Below are 23,992 nucleotides of genomic sequence, written 5' to 3' on the forward strand. Positions count from 1 at the left end.
TAGGCCGACCCCCCAAATTTTTTCACATTTTTTTCAAATTTTGAGCTCTAGTTTCAGATTTTTGAACATAGCGCCCTTCGATACCTAGCGCAAAAGAAGCGCCTGTTTCTCCTCTACAAGACCTATATAGTCATTTCCCGTGACACCCCTCATTATTTTTCTCTAGAAGCCCTAGAATAGGCCGACCCCCCTAATTTTTTGACATTTTTTTCAAAATTTGAGCTCTAGTTTCAGATTTTTGAACATAGCGCCCTTCGATACCTAGCGCAAAAGAAGCGCCTGTTTCTCCTCTTTAAGACCTATATAGTCATTCCCCGTGACAACCCTCATTATTTTTCTCTAGAAGTCCTGGAATAGGCCAACCCCCCTATTTTTTTGACATTTTTTTCAAATTTTGAGCTCTAGTTTCAGATTGTTGAACATAGCGCCCTTCTATACGCAAAGCAAAAGAAGCGCCTGTATCTCCTCTACAAGAGCTATATAGTCATTCCCCGTGACACCCCTCATTATTTTTCTCTAGAAGTCCTAGAATAGGCCGAACCCCCTATTTTTTGACATTTTTTTCAAATTTTGAGCTCTAGTTTCAGATTTTTGAACATAGCGCCCTTCGATACCTAGCGCAAAAGAAGCGCCTGTGTCTCTTCTACAAGACCTATATAGTCATTCTCCGTGACACCCTTCATTATTTTTCTCTAGAACTCCTGGAATAGGCCGACCCCCCTAATTTTTTCACATTTTTTTCGAATTTTGAGCTCTAGTTTCAGATTTTTGAACATAGCGCCCTTCGATACCTAGCGCAAAAGAAGCGCCTGTTTCACTTCTACAAGACCTATATAGTCATATCCCGTGACACTCCTCATTATTTTTCTCTAGAACTCCTGGAATAGGCCGACCCTACCCCCATTTTTTGGACATTTTTTTCGAATTTTGAGCTCTAGTTTCAGATTTTTGAACATAGCGCCCTTCGATACCTAGTGCAAAAGAAGCGCCTGTTTCTTTTCTACAAGACCTATATAGTCATACCCCGTGACACCCCTCATTATTTTTCTCTAGAAGTCCTAGAATAGGCCGACCCCTCCAAATTTTTTGACATTTTTTTCAAATTTTGAGCTCTAGTTTCAGATTTTTGAACATAGCGCCCTTCGATACCTAGCGCAAAAGAAGTGCCTGTTTCTCCTCTTCAAGACCTATATAGTCATTCCCCGTGACACCCCTCATTATTTTTCTCTAGAAGTCCTAGAATAGGCCAACCCCCCTATTTTTTTGACATTTTTTTCAAATTTTGAGCTCTAGTTTCAGATTGTTGAACATAGCGCCCTTCTATACGTAGTGCAAAAGAAGCGCCTGTTTCTCCTCTACAAGATCTATATAGTCATTCTCCGTGACACCCCTCATTATTTTTCTCTAGAAGTCCTAGAATAGGCCGACCCCCCCAATTTTTTGACATTTTTTTCAAATTTTGAGCTCTAGTTTCAGATTTTTAACATAGCGCCCTTCGATACCTAGCGCAAAAGAAGCGCCTGTGTCTCTTCTACAAGACCTATATCGTCATTCTCCGTGACACCCCTCATTACTTTTCTCTAGAACTCCTAGAATAGGCCGACCCCCCCTAATTTTTTGACATTTTTTTCGAATTTTGAGCTCTAGTTTCAGATTTTTTAACATAGCGCCCTTCGATACCTAGCGCAAAAGAAGCGCCTGCTTCTCTTCTACAAGACCTATATAGTCATACCCAGTGACACCCCTCATTATTTTTCTCTAGAACTCCTGGAATAGGCCGACCTTACCCCCATTTTTTGGACATTTTTTTTTAATTTTGAGCTCTAGTTTCAGATTTTTGAACATAGCGCCCTTTGATACCTAGCGCATAAGACGCGCCTGTTTCTCCTCTACAAGACCTATATAGTCATTCGCCGTGACACCCCTCATTATTTTTCTCTAGAAGTCCTAGAATAGGCCGACCCCCCTATTTTTTTTGACATTTTTTTCAAATTTTGAGCTCTAGTTTCAGATTTTTGAACATAGCGCCCTTCGATACCTAGCGCAACAGAAGCGCCTGTTTCTCCTCTACAAGACCTATATAGTCATTCCCCGTGACACCCCTCATTATTTTTCTCTAGAAGCCCTAGAATAGGCCGACCTCCCTAATTTTTTGACATTTTTTTCAAATTTTGAGCTCCAGTTTTAGATTTTTGAACATAGCGCCCTTCGATACCTAGCGCAAAAGAAGCGCCTGTTTCTCCTCTACAAGACCTATATAGTCATTTCCCGTGACACCCCTCATTATTTTTCTCTAGAAGTCATAGAATAGGCCGACCCCCCTAATTTTTTGACATTTTTTTCAAATTTTGAGCTCTAGTTTCAAATTTTTGAACATAGCGCCCTTCGATACCTAGCGCAAAAGAAGCGCCTGTTTCTCCTCTACAAGACCTATATAGTCATTCCCCGTGACACCCCTCATTATTTTTCTCTAGAAGTCCTAGAATAGGCCGACCCCCCTATTTTTTTGACATTTTTTTCAAATTTTGAGCTCTAGTTTCAGATTTTTGAACATAGCGCCCTTCGATACCTAGCGCAAAATAAGCGCCTGTTTCTCTTCTACAAGACCTATATAGTCATATCCCGTGACACCCCTCATTATTTTTCTCTAGAACTCCTGGAATAGGCCGGCCCTACCCCCATTTTTTGGACATTTTTTTCGAATTTTGAGCTCTAGTTTCAGATTTTTGAACATAGCGCCCTTCGATACCTAGTGCAAAAGAAGCGCCTGTTTCTTTTCTACAAGACCTATATAGTCATTCCCCGTGACACCCCTCATTATTTTTCTCTAGAAGTCCTAGAATAGGCCTAACCCCAAAATTTTTTGACATTTTTTTCAAATTTTGAGCTCTAGTTTCAGATTTTTGAACATAGCGCCCTTCGATACCTAGCGCAAAAAAAGCGCCTGTTTCTCTTCTACAAGACCTATATAGTCATATCCCGTGACACCCCTCATTATTTTTCTCTAGAACTCCTGGAATAGGCCGACCCTACCCCCATTTTTTGGACATTTTTTTCGAATTTTGAGCTCTAGTTTCAGATTTTTGAACATAGCGCCCTTCGATACCTAGTGCAAAAGAAGCGCCTGTTTCTTTTCTACAAGACCTATATAGTCATTCCCCGTGACACCCCTCATTATTTTTCTCTAGAAGTCCTAGAATAGGCCTAACCCCAAAATATTTTGACATTTTTTTCAAATTTTGAGCTCTAGTTTCAGATTTTTGAACATAGCGCCCTTCGATACCTAGCGCAAAAGAAGCGCCTGTTTGTCCTCTACAAGACCTATATAGTCATTCCCCGTGACACCCCTCATTATTTTTCTCTAGAAGCCCTAGAATAGGCCGACCCCCCTAATTTTTTGACATTTTTTTCAAATTTTGAGCTCTAGTTTCAGATTTTTGAACATAGCGCCCTTCGATACCTAGCGCAAAAGAAGCGCCTGTTTCTCTTCTACAAGACCTTTATAGTCATTCTCCGTGACAACCCTTATTATTTTTCTCTAGAAGCCCTGGAATAGGCCGACCCCCCTAATTTTTTGACATTTTTTTCGAATCTTGAGCTCTAGTTTCAGATTTTTGAACATAGCGCCCTTCGATACCTAGCGCAAAAGAAGCGCCTGTTTCTCCTCTACAAGACCTATATAGTCATACCCCGTGACACCCCTCATTATTTTTCTCTAGAACTCCTGGAATAGGCCGACCCTACCCCCATTTTTTGGACATTTTTTTCGAATTTTGAGCTCTAGTTTCAGATTTTTGAACATAGCGCCCTTCGATACCTAGTGCAAAAGAAGCGCTTGTTTCTCTTCTACAAGACCTATATAGTCATACCCCGTGACACTCCTCATTATTTTTCTCTAGAAGTCCTAGAATAGGCCGACCCCCCTAATTTTTTGACATTTTTTTCAAATTTTGAGCTCTAGTTTCAGATTTTTGAACATAGCGCCCTTCGATACCTAGCGCAAAAGAAGCGCCTGTTTCTCCTCTTCAAGACCTATATAGTCATTCCCCGTGACACCCCTCATTATTTTTCTCTAGAAGTCCTAGAATAGGCCAACCCCCCTATTTTTTTCACATTTTTTTCAAATTTTGAGCTCTAGATTAAACAATGACATAAAAGGTGCTATATTTTACAGGATAGGACTACTTTTACATACGTTCGAAATTGAAAAGGGTGCATAGGTGGCCCTACACCTACAAATAATCCGTTGATAGATGCACAGTTATTGTGGTACTGAATATTAGCCTAAAAAGTTATGCGACTTGTTAAATCAATAGATTGGATAAAAACCATTTCAAAATTGAGTTTAAATTGCTATATTTTAACTGATTTTCTGCCTTTTTAAATATTTTTTTATTTAACGGCCGTTGTTGTCTTATTCTGTTTTTTGGTTTCTCGATATATCGCCTTATTGTTCGCTGGCTTATTGTTCGCTAGCTATTGTTCGCTAGCTTCTGCCTGGTTAAAAATAGTTCCAAATTGTGCTCATAATTTATGTACAGGTGCTGGTTAAAAACATCATCTATCTTTTATTTGTTGGTTAGCCACTACAGAGGAGCTTGGTGAGTTTAGTCTTGAATTCCTCACTGCTTGCAATCTCTAATAGCTCGTCTGGTAGTTTATTCCAGTCTCTGATGGTCCGAGGAAAAAAATGCAGTACTTGTAAATATCTTTGTTTGGCCTGATTTGTACATATCTTTTAGTAATCGGCTGATGGAGTCTTCTTGGTTTTTAAAATGTGCGATGGAATTGGAATAGCAACCTGTTCATTGATGGCTTTATGAAAGAGTGTTATGCGTGCTATTTTTCTTTTGGTTTCTAAAGGTGTCAGGTTCAATTTTTCTAGAAGAGTTGTAACTGTTCCAGACTATTGAGTAGTTGCTTTTGATAAAGCGTGCTGCACGGCGCTGGACCATCTCAATCTGGTATATATGTTTTTGTAGGTGAGGGTCCCATGCGCTGCAAGCGTATTCAAGGTGAGGTTGGACAAGGGCAAGATATGCTTGCTTCTTGACTTCCTCTGGACAGGATCCAACATTTCTTCGTATAAAGCCTAGTGCTCTGTTTCCTTTAGTGACAACTTTATTAACTTGTCCCATAACATTGTGTTGGTAAGTTCAGCTCCTAGGTATGGGGTTGATGATACTGATTCTAGGATATGTCCATTGATGTTGTAGTTGTAGTTGTAGTTGACGGCTTGTCTCTTTTTGGTTATTGTAAGGACATAACATTTTGACGGATTGAAAAACATTTGCCAAGTTTTGGTCCACTTTACCATTTTGTCAAGATCTTCTTGTAGATGTTTGCAATCGTCTTTTGTTGATATTGCTAGGTAAAGTAAGCTATCATCTGCGAACAGGCGAATATTTGATGTTATGCTGTTCCCTATGTCATTTATGTATAGGAGGAACAGCAATGGTCCTAAAACTGTTCCCTGTGGTACGCCGGATGTAACTTTAGCAGTACTGATATCCACTTTATAAAAATCAGTTGAAAAAGGCTTTACTCATTAGATGGATACAAATAACATATATCTTAAAAAAAAAAGGGCGGACGTTACCGGGTATTTGCACTCTTTTATGCATCTGTATTTTTTTTCCAGAACCTAGAAAATACGAGACCTTTTTAGAATCCCGACCCGACCAAATGGAACTTGAAGCCATCAAACTTGTGTGTGAATTATGCTTAAAATATAGGTAAGTCGATTAGAACTAATACTAAATGTTATTTTTGGAAGAAAAGAGAGAGATTTATTATTTTATTGATATTATTTTATTAAATGTTATTAATTTATTCATGTATGACAGGTGCTAAGCTCAAACAGTTACTTGATTTATAATCAAAAGAGAACTTTTGGCATGGATGGTCTTTACACCAGTTCCTTTATACAATGTCTATTTACCCAATTAGACCACATTTTTTTATTTGCATGTCCCATTCCAGAATTATGTAGCCAAATGCCCGGCTGTTAACTACCAGAACACATGAGTTCACTCCCGTTTTTAGTGTGTTTGTATTCCCCAATCTAAAGTATGTTTAGGGAGCTACCATTTCATTTTTAGGGGGGGGGGGCTAGGATGAAAAATTTTGTCCTGCATTTTTTTTTAGTTGTAATCTCTGTCCTGCCTTTTTATTTTTCACTCTATTCGGTCCTGCATTTTTTTTTATTAGTTTATCCTGACTTTTTGTACCTAAATTGTCATCCTGCCTTTTTTTTTGGCAAAGTGTCTCATCCTGCCTTTTTCTTTTACTCAAAACTCCTGTCCTGCCTATTTTTTTCAAATTTCATCCTAGCCCCCCCATAAAAATCAAATGGTAGCTCCCTTAGTTTAAACATATTTATTTATAGTGGATTGGGGAACAAGTTTTGCAACTTATATTAATCCCTTTCCACTTTTTAGGTGCGAGTACTGCCTTGTAGCGGCATTAGCCTGCTCTTTTTCGAAATCTACAGTATTTTACGTGCAAGAGATATGGCTCTCTCTAAACACGGGCCAGCCATTTATCGTCCCCTTCCGACGGACTATCATCGTCTTCTCAAGACCATACTCGCAAATGGAGTCAAGGGAGAGCCGAAAATTCAGTCCCTGAAATTTTCATCCCGGATCGGGAATCAAACAAGGAACCTTTGTGTTAGTAGTTCGATGCACTTTTTTTTTTTTATCTTTATCCCTTTGTGTTAGTAGTTCGATGCACTAACCACTACACCACGGCTCTCTCACGGTTATAGTGAGTTGTGTAGGTTAATGTGGACTGTTTTCCCTTGCATTCTTCAACTCATAATTTTGTATTCACATTTTTGTTATCGTCATGCTCTTTTCATTACAGAGTAAGATGTCATATCGTGCACTTATCCACAGCCAAAGCCCTTCCAATAATTATTGAAGCTAGGAAAGCAGGTGCTCCTCTCACAGTGGAGACTTGTCACCATTATTTATCACTAGAGGCAGAAACGATACCAGATGGCGCTACACAGTATAAATGTTGCCCACCAATCAGGGGCAAGAGCAACCAGGTAAGCTCTTTTTATCAATAGACGACAGATACTAGATGTAGACATCTGAAGCTTATGAAAAAATGTTATTAGCTACCCCAAGGGCAGAGGGTTTGCGATTGAAGTATACATTTCAGTATTGTGCTTGAACAGATTATTTATTTTCGTTCTTGTACAAGACTAGTTACTGCATTGTTCTGGATAGAATGTTCTTAAGGCACGGTTGTTGATGTTTTCTCTAGTTAAATCCAGGCACGTTTGTTTCAATCCAAGACCAAATATTAATTTCCAACCCACTCCCAAGAATAAAAATATCAAGTAGTCTACGTAGTTTCAATCACTAGTCTGTCAACACTAATTGACTAGTATTACCTTTTTCTTGCCGAAGGTCGGTGGTTCTTTAGAGCACTCCGTCTACCCCTTCCAATAAACCTTGGTCGACGTGTTAAAATGTGACGTTAAACACAATCCATCAATAATGTGAGATACATATTAATTTTAAAGATATTGTATTTTATTTTTCAGGATTTATTATGGGAGGCATTAAAGGATGGACACATTGATATGGTTGTGTCAGACCACTCTCCATGTACTGCTGATCTGAAAGTCTTAGACACAGGTGACTTCCTGTGTGCCTGGGGTGGCATTGCGTCTGTTCAATTAGGTATGTTCCAACAGAAAGATATCATTTTACAGGCTATCGAAATTGCAGATGCTATAGACAATAGAGATCAAAATCTGCTGTTAAATGAAACAATCGAATCCGGGACAAATTTTAATATCATTTTAACACACATACAATTGAATCTGCCGTAGTGATAGCCAGTAATAGTAAATACAAAGAAATGGAAGCATTTGATGGAATTTTGCCACAGCTTATGTTTGCAGGTAAACCAATGATTACAGACACTCAGGAATTTATGTCTGCTTTTTAGACTTTGTTGAAATTTATTTGTCTATAATAATTTGGTTAACAAATTCAGAACCTTAAGTTTATTCGTACTTGCTTTTGGAAGTGAATCTGTAACCCATTGTATACTCAAGGTAAACAATGAGTTAATTGAAAAAAACTTCTTAAATACCTTCTATTTTTCGCATGGAGGAAACCTGTCCATTCAATGGACTTTATGGGTTAGCATATTTGTTGAGGGGCCTGCTGAAGGACGGCTCTGGGTGCGGGATTTTCTCGCTGCATTAAAGACCCATTGTTGGCCTTTGACTGTTGTCTGCTATATGGCCTGGTTGTTGTCTCTTCGACACATTCCCCATTTCCATTCTAAATTTTAGCTAAGTGAAGAGTTAATTCGGTTTAATTAGCAGTGATAAAAACAGAAACAAAAGTGAATACATTCTGTCCTTAATAGCAATTGCTCTGCGCTAATAAAAACCATTTATAGATACGGGACTGGTAATTTGTTTGTTCAATCTTTGATTTTGTCATCAACTTTATGAATTATTCAACTTTACGTACATGAAAATCTTAGAAAAGAGTATAATATATTTGATAGATACTATACAGACGACAGTCATACTTTTTTCGTCTGAAGCAGACAAGACTAATTTTATGATCAGTTTTATATGCATTTAAAGTATATAAACTATGTGTGAATTAGAAGCGCAGGGGAAAGGGGGGATGATCTCCAATTTAAAAAAAAATGTTTGGGGGCAAAACTTTGTTCATTTTTGAAAATAAAAAGCTTCAAAGATTGAAGACACTGATTTAATCTAGACCATTAGATGATACAATAGTGTTTTTTCTTTGCTTGTATCTTTCAGAAGCTCTCCCTCTCTTTTGTGTCTACTGCTATGCCAATGGTACTAACATTTTTATCTGAGAAAAGTTTCAAGGAAAAATGACATGGTTTTTTGAAAGGTTAATTCATATTTAAGGTAAAATACCAACTAATAAAATTGAGAAAATGTGCTAAAAAACAACAACCCGACCAAAGAATTTGGATACCATCCAGACATGCTTATTTGTATTAGTGTCAGAAAAATTATACCTTTGAATGGTAAAATTGTGGTTTACTGTTACACTATACATCTGTTCCAGGTCTATCTTTATTTTGGACAAACTGCCTTCGACATGACATGACCCTAGTAGACTTAGTGCAGTTGCTATGCAGAAAAACGGCAGAAATGGCTAATCTAGGACACAGGAAAGGGGCCATAAAGGAGGGATATGATGCTGATTTCGTTGTTTGGGATCCTGATTCAACATTTAAGGTAAATTTGAATGTTACTTGCGGAACAATGGTTTAAATATTTGGAATATAGTCTGTCTTTTGGAATATAGTTTGTCTTTTTCAATATATCCTTTTTAAAGTCTTGATGTTAGGAGGAAATTCTTCAATTTTCATTCAATGATGAAATTTAGACAATGTAATTTTTCCTAAATCACTGGACAGCTTATTCATTATTTCTTTCTATATGTTTTACAGGTGACTGAGAAGAATATTCATTTCAAGAATAAGGTACTATATTATTAGAGAAAAAACATTTATGTAGAAGCAATATAGATTCCATAACTGCAACAAATGTGTAACAATATTTTTCCAATCGAGACAGTTAAATTTTAATATTCAAAGCACGTTTTCTCTATTTGAACCTTCAATTGAACAACAACACACACACATACACACACACACAACTAAAAATACAGATTTTAAAATCTCATATGTTGGTTTGAACTGACATCAGATTGAAAATATGCGTTTTCAGAGGCTGCACAACAATGGCTAGTTCAATTGTTTGATAAGCGAAGGCAAACATTAGTCTTATTATTTAACCAGAGCTTTGGAAGGCAAACGCATAAATATTTAAGAGTCACAACATCAAAGAATTCCTACATGAAGTTGAAATTATTCAAAAGAAAATTAAATTACAAAACTGACATAGTCCAAAATTAATTTTCAGATAACGCCATATATGGGCAAAGAACTAAAAGGCGTCGTGCAATCGACTATTGTACAAGGAGTGACAGTTTATGATAGGGGAGATTTTTCTGAGGCACCTCGAGGTCACTTTATGCTGAACGAAAAAAATAAAAGCCAATCAGCTCTCTAACCAGGACCTTTTTGGAGGAATTTATTAAAAAAATCTCATATTGTGAACGATATTTATTTTGTATAAATAAATTTTGAAATACACAGTTTGTTATGACTGACACGAAAGTAATGAATCAAAGACTAATTATTTCTGTGTACAAACATCTTTAAAATATATCCGGATTATAGTTCTAAACTAATGACTCATGACCCATGACGGGTGCCACACGAGGAGCAAGATGCGAGTGCTCACTCGAGCCCCTTAGTTAAACTCCGCAATTTTGTTTTGTTTTATTGCACAGTTTCTAGTTTTCTATGTTTGTTCGTCTTGTTAGTTTTGTTCTTATTTTCGCGTCCTGTTCTGTTTCTTTAAAAACCAAGTTTCTCTTGAGTTTTGCCATATTTAAAAAAAAGTATTCTTTATTATAGCAAAGGAATTATCCCCTTAGTTTGTGCCCATAAACTGATTATTTGATCGACTAAATAAACTTATCATTCAAGCAGATGTCATATACATTTTTGTTGGAGTATATGTGAGCAAAATGCTTACTGGCTCCAAATTTAGAACAGAAACAAAATTATTGATTGGCCATTATGACAAAAGTGTGTCAGAAATCATATCTGATATTCTTCCTCAGTCATAATAACCTTCCATCTTTACCTAACTGAACAAAGAAATAACACGACGGGTGCCGTAAACGGTGCAGGTGCTTACCCTTCCGGAGCACATGATTTCACTCCCGGTTTTTAGTGAAGTTCGTGTTGTTTCTTATTTATTATTTCTAACTTCTTTTTGGTTTTATGAGTCGTTGTTTACTCCTTGGTTTTGATTGTTATTGTCTTATATATCTTTCTGCGAACCGATACATGTACTATGTGGACTCCATCATAGATATATTCAACTGTAGACCAAATCAAAGCATATTTATACACCACAAGGTTGTACTCGTCTTGAATATGCTTGTTCTATTTTCCGGATCAATTTTCAAGATTTCAAGATTTTATTCATAACACGACATGTAATAATTCACCGATATTTTCATTAAACTTACTAATAGTTATTTTTAAGTTTGTTAATTAATTTGGTTTAAACTGCATTTAATTTTTAATTGTCATAAATTTTCAAGACCGCTCTCTTCCCTTATAATTTCATTTTTTAGACAAATATCCTCTAAGCACATTTTTATTTTGGATAGCAATACAATCGATTGGAGAAGATCAAAGTCGATGCTGATTTTTTAAAATGATTTAATTGACAGTTTTTGATTATTTCGGTTTTACAAAAGTTTAATGCGTGTTCTGCATGAGGATCCAAATTTTACCTCTCGAGCAGATACGGTTAATTCCGTCTTGCCAAAATTATAATTGACTATCACTGTACGGTTTTCCTCAGAAGGATGTGGTATATCTACTACGACTTCGCCGAACTTGGAGCACCCCTCCTCGTCTACGTATTTTGGGTTTTCTTTGGTGCTTACGTACAGTGTTATCGGCATTGCAGTTTGAAACGGATACATAGTAAAGTATGATCTCTGAATTTCTGAACCTATCACAGCTTGTGTATGTTGATGTATAATAAAGTCAAAAACTTCACATTTTTCTTTTCCTTGCATAATTTCTTTCCGAGATGCGTCATGAACGAATGGATCAAAATCTACGTATGAATCTGTTCCGTAAGAATACCGGATGACACGACTCGCTATGAACTCTGGGTGATGCCCATACAGAACAGCTCCTTTCAGCACCGATATTCCGGCATCTTCGGGAACAATAACTCTTTTCTGTGGAAATGCTTGTTTCAATGCGCTCTGAATAAGCTTGCATTCGGAAAAGCCTCCGACCATTACAATCAAAGGTATGTCAGTCGCCTTCAATTGCGTGTTCATCTCTTTCACTAAAGCTGTGATTTTTTCTATTGGTTTTGCAAACAATGATTTTATAAGGTCGGCATCAATTCTTATTTTGTCTCCTCTGATAAGAATTTTGTTTTTGAACGAGGACTTCTGAATAAGTTCTTCTAACTCACACTTCTTCTGCTTTTTACAAATTGAGTTAATGGTAGACAGTGGTATACAAAAGTTTACTTTCCCAGTTGAAGAAGAGTCGATTTTTCGTTTTACTGTTTCAAATTCTCGGGTAAGATCCAAATATGATGACGGATCGTCCTTTTTAAGCTTGTTGATCATTGCAAACCCTGAGATTTTGTCAAACAGCCTGATGAAAGCGGCATCAACGGAAGTTCCACCACAATCTTCGCCATTTGCACGACATAGTTCCTTTATACTTCCGTCTTTGTGTTTCTCGTGAACTGTTAAATCCGCAGTGCCTCCTTAAAAATAAAACCAATAAGGCATTAACTTATTTTTTTTTAATCATGATAATAAAAAAAAAGTATGCACAAAAGCCAGGGAATCCTCCTTTCAAAAATGCGTCTGTTTGTTTAATTAAAAGAAGCAAAACGATTGAAAAACACTACATGTAGAAGAGGGTCGTGGAAGGAGGACCCTCAATACTAAATTTTACATTTTTTATGACATTTGTTTTCTCCATTCTTTATATTTTTGATCTCCATGATTCTCTGTTTTTGCCTTCTGTTTTAAGCCCCCTTTTCCCGTAGGATTGGTTAATTATACTCTTATTCTGTAAACCCCAACCAGCCCCTGACAGAACCAATGACAAATGTTCTAACCTCCGAGATCAACAATCATGTATATCACCCCATCATCACCGAGGTTTACAGAGTTGTCTTTCCCTGTCAATTTCTCGTTGGGTAAATACTGGCAGTATATAGAAGCAGCTTCTGGTTCAAGAGCAATTAGTAAGTTTCCACCTTGTATATCTGCCTATAAAAAAAAAGAAATAAAAAAGGATATTTTATTCTTTCAAAGTGCATACGAGAAGCTGAAGAATCTATTAAGATTTCAATTCAATTAAATATTTTACTGCCATCAAAATGGGTTTTGCTCATTATTAAAAGCCGTACGGTGGCCTATAATTGTTACCTTCTATGTAATTTTGGTCTCAGCTGGAAAGATGTCTCATTGACATTCAAGAAAAAAAACCATGACAGCAAGGTTCCAGTACATGAGAAATTATTCAATTATCCTGACCACTCAAATGCCTAAAAGATAAAATTGAGAATTGTAACGGGCAATGTGACAAACAACAACCCGACCAAAGATCAGAAAACAGCCTTAGGCCACCAACGGATATGACGACGGATTTGTCATTGACAGGTTAAATGATATAAAAATGTGCTTGTTTAAGGTTGGAGATAAACAAATGTGACTACAATTGATGACATGACTCTTTAAACACAGAATATTAAAAAAAAAAGGAGAGGAGGGTTCAATCTTAATGAGACAGCATCCCAATTTTGGTGACGTGTATCTTTAAACACAAATCTATGTGACTACAATCAAACGACAATAAAACCAAAAGACATATATCAGGAAACATATAGTCTACATTAATATGCAGGTGTCTATAAAATATGTTAAAATATTTGTATGTATAAAAAAAAAATCGTCAAAGAAACCGGGCTCATAATTTTGTACGCCGTCGCTCGTTTTGAATACAAAAGACTCATCAGTGAGGCTCGATTAAACAAAAGTTAAAAGACTTTTCAGGTTCGAAAGAAAGGTTTTAGGGAATGACCATTTAACTTCAAGAGGTCCCAATAGGGGTGCTATATTTTTTTCCGAAAAAAATATTAAGATCAAGCAGATGACAAAAAAATAAATTCTGAATCCAGATTTCCCCATACCTTATCGTTTTCAACTATGAAAATAAAACGATTGATGGAGTCGAAAAACTGATTAAAAGTCTGACTCAGATAAAAAAAAAACATGCCCCCATCCTCTCTTTGAAGTTAAATGGTTGCTCCCATATATTATTGGAATATCATTATATCTAAATTATATCGACTTACCACTTCAGCACTGGTTCTCATAAATTGTTTTGCTTTATCTGACCATATAGCAGGGACTGTGAGAACCCATTGGATTTCTGACCATTCTATGGATGCCCCTTCTGTTTTCAGCAAGTCAACAAAATGATCAGAAAGAGCTTTTATAGATTTTCCGAAAACTTCTGTGGCCAACATTTTCTTGCCAACAATATCAGCAATTTCCATCTCACAATTCACATCCTAAATAAGAAAATATTTAAATTTTGAAAATAATCAAGATTTTATTTATTTACCAAAATATAAAGTAACGGCACCGTGATGAAGGCCATACCTTGACCTATAATATATGACACTCATACCACATCTTCCTATATCTTGATCTGTTATGGATTCTTTAACAATTATTTAACGTGCTGTCGCAAATATTTCATGTGTCGACAGAAACAAATAAATACAGAAGTTAGGCTGGTGGGATGAATGCGGGATATTCAATTTCACAACATTTCCGTTGTTGAATGAACTAACCGGTGAAGGTAACTGGTAAATGACGCCAGTACAAATATAAATAGTCCAAGACCGGTGGTATGAATTCTTATATTTATTGCTAAATAATAAGAAATTTAACTGTTATTCATATTAAATGTCAGTAAATCAGGTAAAGCAGATATATAAGTCAAATTGATTCAATTTCCCCGCCAAGATCAACAAAAAAACAAGTAAAGACTCCTCCAATGTGTATCTTTCAATCGTATTTAAACTGAACATGTACAACAAGATACTTAGTATTGATAAATTTATATACCTTATTTTCATAAAGCCTCATTTTGAACTTGTCAAAGTAGTAATAATTTTTATGCTTGTTGTCAAGAACAAGTTCTGCGTACGCATCTTCTGCTTCGTATCCAAATGCCACAGTTTCTTTGTTCTTTCCCAATAAAAGACACGTTGGAGTTTTTAAAGAAAGAAGTTGTTTTTTCCCAGAGTTCCAAGCTTGGTTGGCGTGGATTTTCAGAGGCTCTCGGAAGAAGTCGGATCTGGTCGAAAAAGCGTACCCAGAGTATGTTGTCCCAAAATCAATAGCAACGACCATTAACGGGTTGGCCATCACATCAAAGTTCAATGACTGTAAGAATAATACAATGTTATTAATTTTATGTCGCAATAAACAACTAGAAGTAAACATTAACCCTACTTTGATCGATGTAAAGTAAATCTAAAACAATACATGCATGTCGGCCATTATTCCGATTTTTGGTGGGGTTCGTGTTGCTTAGAATTTTTTGTTGTTTTGTCTTTTCATCGTTCTTCGGTTTTTGACCCGGCATGGCTTTTTATCTGTTTTGTTTAGGGAAGTGAGTTTTGAATGTCCCATTTTATTTTACCGAACGAGTTATTGAGCGAATGGTAAAAGTTTCGTTTGTTATGCCCTACAGTGAACCCGCGCGGTTTTCGCATTAGAAATGATGTTTAAGAACTATACACTTAAATCAGCTTTAATATTCGTGGTCATCAGCGACATCTGCTGAAGAAGGGTTCTGATTATGCTTAAACTTATGTCAGAGATTGCTTTAATATTACCAACTTTTTACCTTTGTCCAACATAGGTGATACCAGAATAAAATGATATACTGATTAGGAAATACTTAACCCCGCCTCTCAACAAGTAAAATGAATATTCGGTCTGCAAAAATCCTTCCACTTCTACTCCCCAAAAATTATGACACTCCTTTTTTCTTTGATAATTCGCCGGGGTCTCAAAGCTTTCGTAAAGAGAAAAATATATCCACAAACCTAAGCTCGACGTGATTACTAGTATTCATGATTTCATTATTGTATTTTAACAAAAATATTACAATTATAAGTTTTTATAACATGAATTCATAATTGAAAAAGTATAAAATACTTACACTTAGGAACCACCAAACGTTTAATCACTTTCTATCTATAACGGTTTTGTAAACACAATTTGGTGATAAAAAAAACCTTTTGTTTTTGTTCAATGGGTCTTTTAAAAGTTAACGTCTGATATAACAAGTCTGAATTAAATTTCTTTTGTTTCGTTCGACCATGGAAGTATTATATTTACTTCCCATTTATATTATTGAAGCGTTGAAAAAAATAAACAAAAACAAATTATTAGATAATAAATAAATAAATAAGTCGATCCTCAGCTGCAAAACGTTATATGTAGTTCCAGCAGGTAGGCGATCCTTTTTCGAGAAATTATCATTGACGCGTTCAATGCATATTGTGCCAGTGATAAGCTAACATAAAACTATTGACATCTCAATAGAAATTGAATGAGGTAGGCACATGGTGTCATGAAAAAGAAGTTCCTTCATAATATAAGATCCAATTGGAAGAAATATACTGTAATATCATTTCCACTGGGACAAAGATCACAGTATTTGCTCATTCGTAATAAAAGATATTTGTTCCAACATGTCCAATAGGAACAACTGATAGTTTGACATTGTGTATAACGAAGTTTTATGTAAAACTTATGTTAGGTGGAACAAATATACGATGACAATGGTTCTTTGGGAAAAAAATACAACTTAAAAAACTTAAAAAAAAAAAACCCATTAATTTTCCACAATGTAAACAACTTCAAATAGTTAAATCGAAATAATTTATCATGTCTCGGGCTAAATTTCAAAGTTTTTGTTCCCTATCTCATTCCCACCATTTACAAGATGCACACTGAAGGGGTTAACAAAAAAGAGAATAATAGGAAAAGAGTACAAAGTTGAGTGCCAAATATAAAAAAAAAATGATTGACAAAATAAACTAAATGTAAGGAAAAATGAAAGCAATCATATAAAATAAAGAATCCAGAAATGACCATCCATTCGAGACCCTCATTGCTGACAGCCTAACTATGAAGCACTGACCTTAAATACTCCCGGAATAATGGATGACTTTATAACGAGGTTTTTACATCAGTATGTGAAAATAAAATGTTTGATGTTACATTTCAATAGAGAATTAATCAAACAATAATTAGCAGTAAAAAACCTGATATCAGTAGTGAAACATGGTAAAAATCTTAACCACTTCGTAAATTAATTTAATATAAAATTTATTTTTTTGACTGATCGTTGATTCAGCTGAAAAAGTTGAGGAATATAGGAATGATTTTTAGATTCGAACAGATTTTATGTTTTTGGGTGCATTCGGTGCGGAATAATTAAAACAAAACCTTTACTGGGCTTCCAATACGATTACTTTTGGCTTCATAAAAGGACATAATAATTATATAAAATGAGTCCATTTTTTAATTAACTTACTAGAACAGATTTCGCATCGTTATTACTAGTTTTTTTTTTTGAAAAAAAAAACCCAAACCGATTATAAAAATGAAAACAAATCATTTAAAACCTTGCTGATTTAAGACTACAATTTCCATTTTTTCGTACTAAAATATGTTTTTCTGAAAATTACAATGATACTGAATGTCATTAGTCTCTTGGAGGTGTCAATACAATCACAATATCGTACTTATAGTTGTAAAAGTATTAAAGGGGTAAAAATTGGAAAATAAAATAATAAGAAGGGACATGTAGAAGTCTAGCAAAAACTATAGAGGTTGTGCGTTTTGTTTGCTTTACATCATAGGGAGTGCTGACCGCAATTTTCCTGTAGTCTTCGTGGCCCGGAAATTAACCAAAAAGTTTATTAGACTTTTCCGATTTAAATCTTGCTGTACATATGGAATGGACACTGAAAACCGTGTTATGCCGCTAGAGATCTTGCCTAGTTTATATATAGGACTCAGAACCGCGATGGTTTACGCTGAAGTGCGATGGTTCACGCTGAAGTGCGTTGGTTAACACGCTGAAGTGCGACGGTGACATTGTGACGATAACTTGTTGTTATATACGCTGAAGTGCGTTGGTGAGTAAGCTGAAGTGCGATGGTCTAAATTTGACGTCTATAGTACTAACTAAGCAGGATAAATTGTCAAATACACTATTAACTTTTCATGGCATAGCTAAGAAATTGCCCACAACACTCATTTATTTATTTATCTCGATATCATCACAGTTTTTGACAAATAAGAACCATTGAGTAAATTTATACTTGACGCTTTTTCTGTTAAAAAAAACCCTTGAGAATTAGATGCTTCTCTGCTGAGCATCAGGAATTAAGGAGTACACAAAGTTTGGACCATTCGGGTTTATTTTTGCCTTACCGATTGCAGAAGATGAATTCTGTATATTACGCACAATAGAATTTTTAAGATTGCGTGTTTTCCTACAAAGCAGGTTTTTCTGTGTGTATTACATTTTAACGTTGTGTCGTTTGTTTTCTCTTATTTTTGAGTGTGAATTCACATTACTATAACACGTGTCACGGTACTTATCTATCCCAAATTCATGTATTTGGTTTTGATGTTATATTTGTTATTCTCAAAGGATTTTGTCTAATGCTTAGTCCGTTTCTGTGTGTGTGTTACATTTTAATGTTGTGTCGTTGTTCTCTTATGTGTAATGCGTTTCCCTCAGTTTTAGTTTGTTACCCCTATTTTGTTATTTGAGTTTTGAACAGCGGTATACTACTGTTGCCTTTATTCATCTTAAGAATTTACAAAATTATAGCTGATAATTAGTTTTATTTTATTATTAAGTTGTCCACATAAAATTATGTGATGTATACTAAATTGAAGAAAAGTAAAAATCTATATTAATATCAATACATTTTATTTGTCTTACTAAACGCTTTCGGCATGCATAATACATGCTTCTGCAAACACTGGTAAGCTCTGCAGACCAAGTTCATCTTTAATAGTCGCCTTTGCTCCCATGGTTTGTTGACTGACTTTATTTGACATTTGTGTAAAAGCCCCACCTCTAATGATTAAAACTGTTTGACATTTGTGTAAAAGCCCCACCTCTAATGCTTAAAACTGTTTGACATTTGTGTAAAAGCTTCACCTCAAATGCTTAAAACTGTTTGACATTTGTGTAAAAGCCCCACCTCTAATGCTTAAAACTGTTTGACATTTGTGTAAAAGCCCCACCTCTAATGCTTAAAACTGTTTGACATTTGTGTAAAAGCCCCACCTCTAATTCTTAAAACTGTTTGACATTTGTATAAAAGCCCCACCTCTAATGCTTAAATCTGTTTGACATTTGTGTAAAAGCCCCACCTCTAATGCTTAAAACTGTTTGACATTTGTGTAAAAGCCCCACCTCTAATGCTTAAAACTGTTTGACATTTGTGTAAAAGCCCCACCTCTAATGCTTAAAACTGTTTGACATTTGTGTAAAAGCCCCACCTCTAATGCTTAAAACTGTTTGGGATTTGAATCATTCGTTTCATTGTGTTTGCTTTCCTTTGTACGTATGAACCTTCATCTAGGTAAACCATTATAGGTCAAAATAAGGTATTCAACACGGAGCAATTAAATTTAATAACGTTGTAATTGAAAACGTCAAATTGTCCAAACGTAATGCAAAAGCATCGCACTTCAGCGAAAGGACCATCGCACCTCCGAGTCCTACATATATATATGTTGTTTTGTTTCAGTTTCGTTGACACAGACCATTTTCATATGAATAAAATGAAACAAATTTACAGATCTAACATTGTTGGGTTGATGTTTAGACGAGTTGTATATACATATATACGAGTCTAAATTGAAAACTACGTTCAAACCTATGATTGCGTTGGATAAAAACCGCAATTTTTATACGTGTGCATGTAAAACAAATTTCGTCTAAATACAGCACAAACAACATTTTCCAAAAGACCAAACAAGTGAAAAAGTATATTTAAACAAAACACATTTGACTAACAGGTCGAACAACTGATGTTCTTTAACCCTGCTGACTGCCATTGGCGATTGCCAAATAAAATTGATCACACGATGTAACAAAATGGATCTTAATATAAATATATAGAGCCTCTCCCCCTGAATTATTTAAGCAATGTTTTGATTCAACCTGTTAATTTTGGTTTGAGACACCCTTTAATGCAAAACGTTACAAAAAACATATAAAATTTACAATTTTGTATCGGATAACATCAACATTTGGTGTTGGATATAAACATTTCTATTTTATAAAAGTATGTCAAATAGTTGAAACCGAAGTCTCAGATAAAGATCTTTTAATTGCAAAGCCAGTATACTTTAAAAACGTTTTGATTTTTAGCCTGTCATTGATAAAAAAAACAGGAGAAGTTGGCGCTACACATTAGTCCTTGGATAGAGTGACACTAAAATACGAAACTAAATTTTAAATAAGTCAAACACATTTGTCTTGTGTTCTGAATGCGGTTTTCTGACAATGCCTATTCATAACCAGTTTTGTTTGCTTTCGATATTGTCAAAATTGATAACATTGATTGAAATTTATATCATACTCAATTGACGTATCGTTCTTTATATCAATAAGTAATTTGTTTAATTGGTTTGTTATTATTCGGCATTGACAAGCAACGTTTGTTTCACACCAAATAACACATTTCCCAGAACTCCCTCGAGACAAGTGACTATATGGTTACTGGACGGGAATATACATTACAGACAGGATTTATATTACAATGAATAATGTCATTGAAATCTAAGAAGAATAAGTACATTCCATTGTAATGTATGTCCATTCTATTTATTGAATTAAAATTGATAAGAATTTAATTCTTTATACACATACTGTATTATACGTTTCAACATTAATGAACAAATTCACAACAAAGGGTTGTTGAACCTGTGGCCATGCAGTACATAACAAAGCTCATTTACTAGGATTAAATTTTACTAAAACAATTGGTAAAGGTTGTTGTGTCACAATAGTCTTCTGTGCTCAATTTCTGGACAGGACAAATTTATGACTTCGAGTTTGCGAAACATACTTGAAACGTTGAAACACACAAATTCACTGTTACGTTGCCTATAAATTAAACAGTCACCTACCCACCAGTTTTTGTATATGAAAAACAAATCCTCACGCAAGTTCTCAATTTTAGGCCTTTCTACCATCTCATCGCTTTTCGCAATGGATCCATTTGATTAAAACTGGAGGTCGATACACTTGTTTATTTTGTAATTTTCTTGAGAGCTTAAGCTTATTTGGCCTATTCCTGACCTGTCATATATATGTGTTTCAATTATCGTTGGACGTTTTAAATGAAAAGGTATGCTATATTTTATTACAGGATATTAAGCAAGAAAACAAATCAACCCTCCATCTACTTTCCTTGGATAACCCATCCCGACATTATTATTTTTTTTTTACATATGCCGTACAATTAAATGTATTCAACTTGCCCTGAACTAATTAAACTCACGTCATACAAACCATATGTTTGGACTTGTTAGAAAATCATCGATCATTCAGAAAAAAGTATTTATATATTTAACAATAAATGCCAAAAAGAAATGAATAAATCAACTTTTAACTTGTATCTTGAAATCTGATTATTTTCATTCAAAATATAAATTATTCTCACTACAGTTTCACAAATAGTGCTTTGGCAGTTGAAAGGCCTTAACAAAACAGAAAACACATTTTGATATCCATTCAGAAACTTTAAACACTCTTTTCTATTCATACCAAAAACAAGAGTTGAAAAAATGAAAATCTTATGAAGACATATGATATCTTTTACTGTGATTTGAGCTCTGAAATAAACGTTAAACTTTATACAATCAACGTAGAAAACAGAAGCAGATCAATATATATCGTAAAGAGGTGAGACTGTCTAGAGGGGGTCTGATACAGTCATGCTTCAGTCAATCCCGGAATTATGAACAAAATTTTCCCCACAAAGGGGAGGCTGGACCTCCCCTCTTAATTCGCCTCTATGAAAGAATAAACCGAAACTCATTATTTATCCTGGTTTTGGGGTGAGCTTTATTCCAATACAGCTGATTATCTTGAACTTGAAATTCAAAACTTGTGTCATTTGCAACAATAACAAATAACGGTTGGTCAGCAAGAATGCAAATCAAATTTGATTGATTACTAACGATTGTAAAATACAAACTATCAGCTCAGTATCTGCAAGAAATTTGAAATAGGATACGAAAACTGTTATTTTAATGAAATTAGCTGTCTTACACTCATACATAGGTCATAAGTAGGTCAATCAAAACGAAACTGAAAATAGAATCTACAATGACCTACAGTCGATGAAAATGTATGTTTCTTATTAAATAAGAAGTTACTGTAGTAGTAGTTTGAATGATGTTAAGATCTCATAAATCCACCAAGAAGATGTTTCTCTAGGAAAATAAATACCCCCCCCCCCCCCCCAAAAAAAAGGGAAATTCCATTAACTCGAAACTCCGTACTCGAAACACCAAATCCAGCATTATGATTGGTTGATTTCTGAGTCTGACGGTACGGAAACGCTGATCGAAAGTTTTATGGCGAGACCGGGTGCGTAGGATGCGTAAACGTATCAAGCTCTGCAATAACACAGACAAATAGATTTAAATCATGTCCGATCAAGAATTCAAGTTTGCTCGTATAAAATCATTAAATATTCAACAAACCCTTTAAGAAATTAAAATATCGACAAGCTTGAAGTACATGTTTTTTTTTCAATATCTAATATTAACAAGCAAATATTTTCAACATGTTAAATAAAACAATATCTGTACTATACTGATAGCTTTCCCAGTATACTATTCATTAATATAAATTGCATTTACTTTTCAATACCTCTTGGTTTTCTTGAATAAAAAGCCAATAAAATTTGGCACTTGTGCTTAACTTTTCAAATGTTTTAAAACCTTTTAAAATATTATCATAAAATTCTTTTCTTAAAAAGTTATAAAGGGGACATTTACTATAAAAAATTCTTCATCTTCAACTTTATCTAAGGTGAAGTTTTTAAAACATAATCTTTGTGATTTATCTATATAGTTTTTTGCATATCTATCCGTCTCTAGTTTTAGGGGGGGGGGGGGGGGTGCACTTATTCTGATCTTGAGCTTGGCTATCTTTAAATTCTTTTAATTGCAGATATTTGTCTGTACCCAAAAAATGTTTAATTGAAAAATGAGTCATGAGTTTACCTCTACCTGATTCAAAAGTATTTTCTCTAAATTATGTCCAATGATTCCGAAAACTTGTTGTAATTTATTCTTAACTATTATAGTACATAAACGGCCCGCACTTACGTTTAAGTTTGGTTCTGTCATCAATACTAGAAAACCATGTAGTGATATTGTTTGCATGTAACTTTTTATTAATAATATATGCATCAACCATCCTTTGTGTTCTCTAACCTAGGAGCATATTTTAGCATTGCCAATAAATTTGACAAATATACAGGAAATCTTCCTAATTCACACATTACAGCAAAATTACCTTTTCTGTTAACCCCAATGATATACTCCATGAATTTTGTTTGTGACTTTTCAGATATGTCTTTTGAATAAACCTTTTCTAAAATGTAATCGTTCCTTTTCTAACATGCAACTGAAGTGGACACTGGTTGAAAAAATTCCCCATATTTCACTGCCATACATTAAAATAGGTTTAATTGTATGGTCATATATAAAGGTGCATTAAAGTTGAGACACTAGGATTTGATGATACTATATCAACAAAAATGTCAGGAATCCATTTGTATCAAATGATACAATTAATCTACAGAAAAAATTGAAGAAAAATCTAATTCAGGGGTGGAGAAGTTTATCTTTTTGATTTTGCATAGCAAATCATGAAAAAAATCTGATTAAGGGTGGAAGAAGTTTATCCTTTTGATTTTGCATAGCAAATCATAAAAAAATCTAATTCAGGGTTGAAGATGTTTATCCTTTTGATTTTGCATAGCAAATCATGAAAAAAATCTAATTCAGGGGTGAAGAAGTTTATCCTTTTGATTTTGCATAGCAAATCATGAAAAAAATCTGATTCAGGGTTGAAGAAGTTTATCCTTGTGATTTTGCATAGCAAACATGAAAAAAATCTAATTCAGGGGTGAAGAAGTTTATCCTTTTGATTTTGCATAGCAAATCATAAAAAAATCTAATTCAGGGTTGAA

At 34.8% G+C, this 23,992-nt stretch overlaps 2 protein-coding genes across 2 annotated transcripts in view; one reads left to right on the forward strand and one right to left on the reverse strand.

The window, feature by feature from the left end:
• LOC139501693 (allantoinase, mitochondrial-like) overlaps positions 1-10,182 on the forward strand; it is a 44,344-nt gene extending 34,162 nt beyond the window's left edge. The window contains exons 6-11 of the mRNA XM_071290840.1: positions 5,642-5,735; positions 6,868-7,054; positions 7,559-7,697; positions 9,087-9,259; positions 9,475-9,507; positions 9,950-10,182. Of these exons, the coding sequence (XP_071146941.1) occupies positions 5,642-5,735; positions 6,868-7,054; positions 7,559-7,697; positions 9,087-9,259; positions 9,475-9,507; positions 9,950-10,099 (776 nt within the window). The 3' untranslated portion in view covers positions 10,100-10,182. The remainder of the gene's footprint in view (positions 1-5,641; positions 5,736-6,867; positions 7,055-7,558; positions 7,698-9,086; positions 9,260-9,474; positions 9,508-9,949) is intronic.
• Positions 10,183-11,311: 1,129 nt separating this feature from the next.
• LOC139501692 (heat shock 70 kDa protein 12B-like) lies at positions 11,312-15,953 on the reverse strand. The gene is made up of 5 exons (XM_071290839.1): positions 15,898-15,953; positions 14,793-15,113; positions 14,012-14,230; positions 12,770-12,923; positions 11,312-12,409 (listed from the first exon to the last, which is right to left on the reverse strand). The coding sequence occupies exons 2-5, from the start codon at positions 15,093-15,095 to the stop codon at positions 11,358-11,360; spliced, it is 1,728 nt and encodes a 575-aa protein (XP_071146940.1). The 5' UTR covers positions 15,096-15,113; positions 15,898-15,953; the 3' UTR covers positions 11,312-11,357.
• Between the last annotated feature and the right edge of the window lie 8,039 nt (positions 15,954-23,992).

This window comes from Mytilus edulis, chromosome 13, assembly GCF_963676685.1.
Source record: "Mytilus edulis chromosome 13, xbMytEdul2.2, whole genome shotgun sequence".
NCBI classification, from domain to species: Eukaryota; Metazoa; Mollusca; class Bivalvia; order Mytilida; family Mytilidae; genus Mytilus; species Mytilus edulis.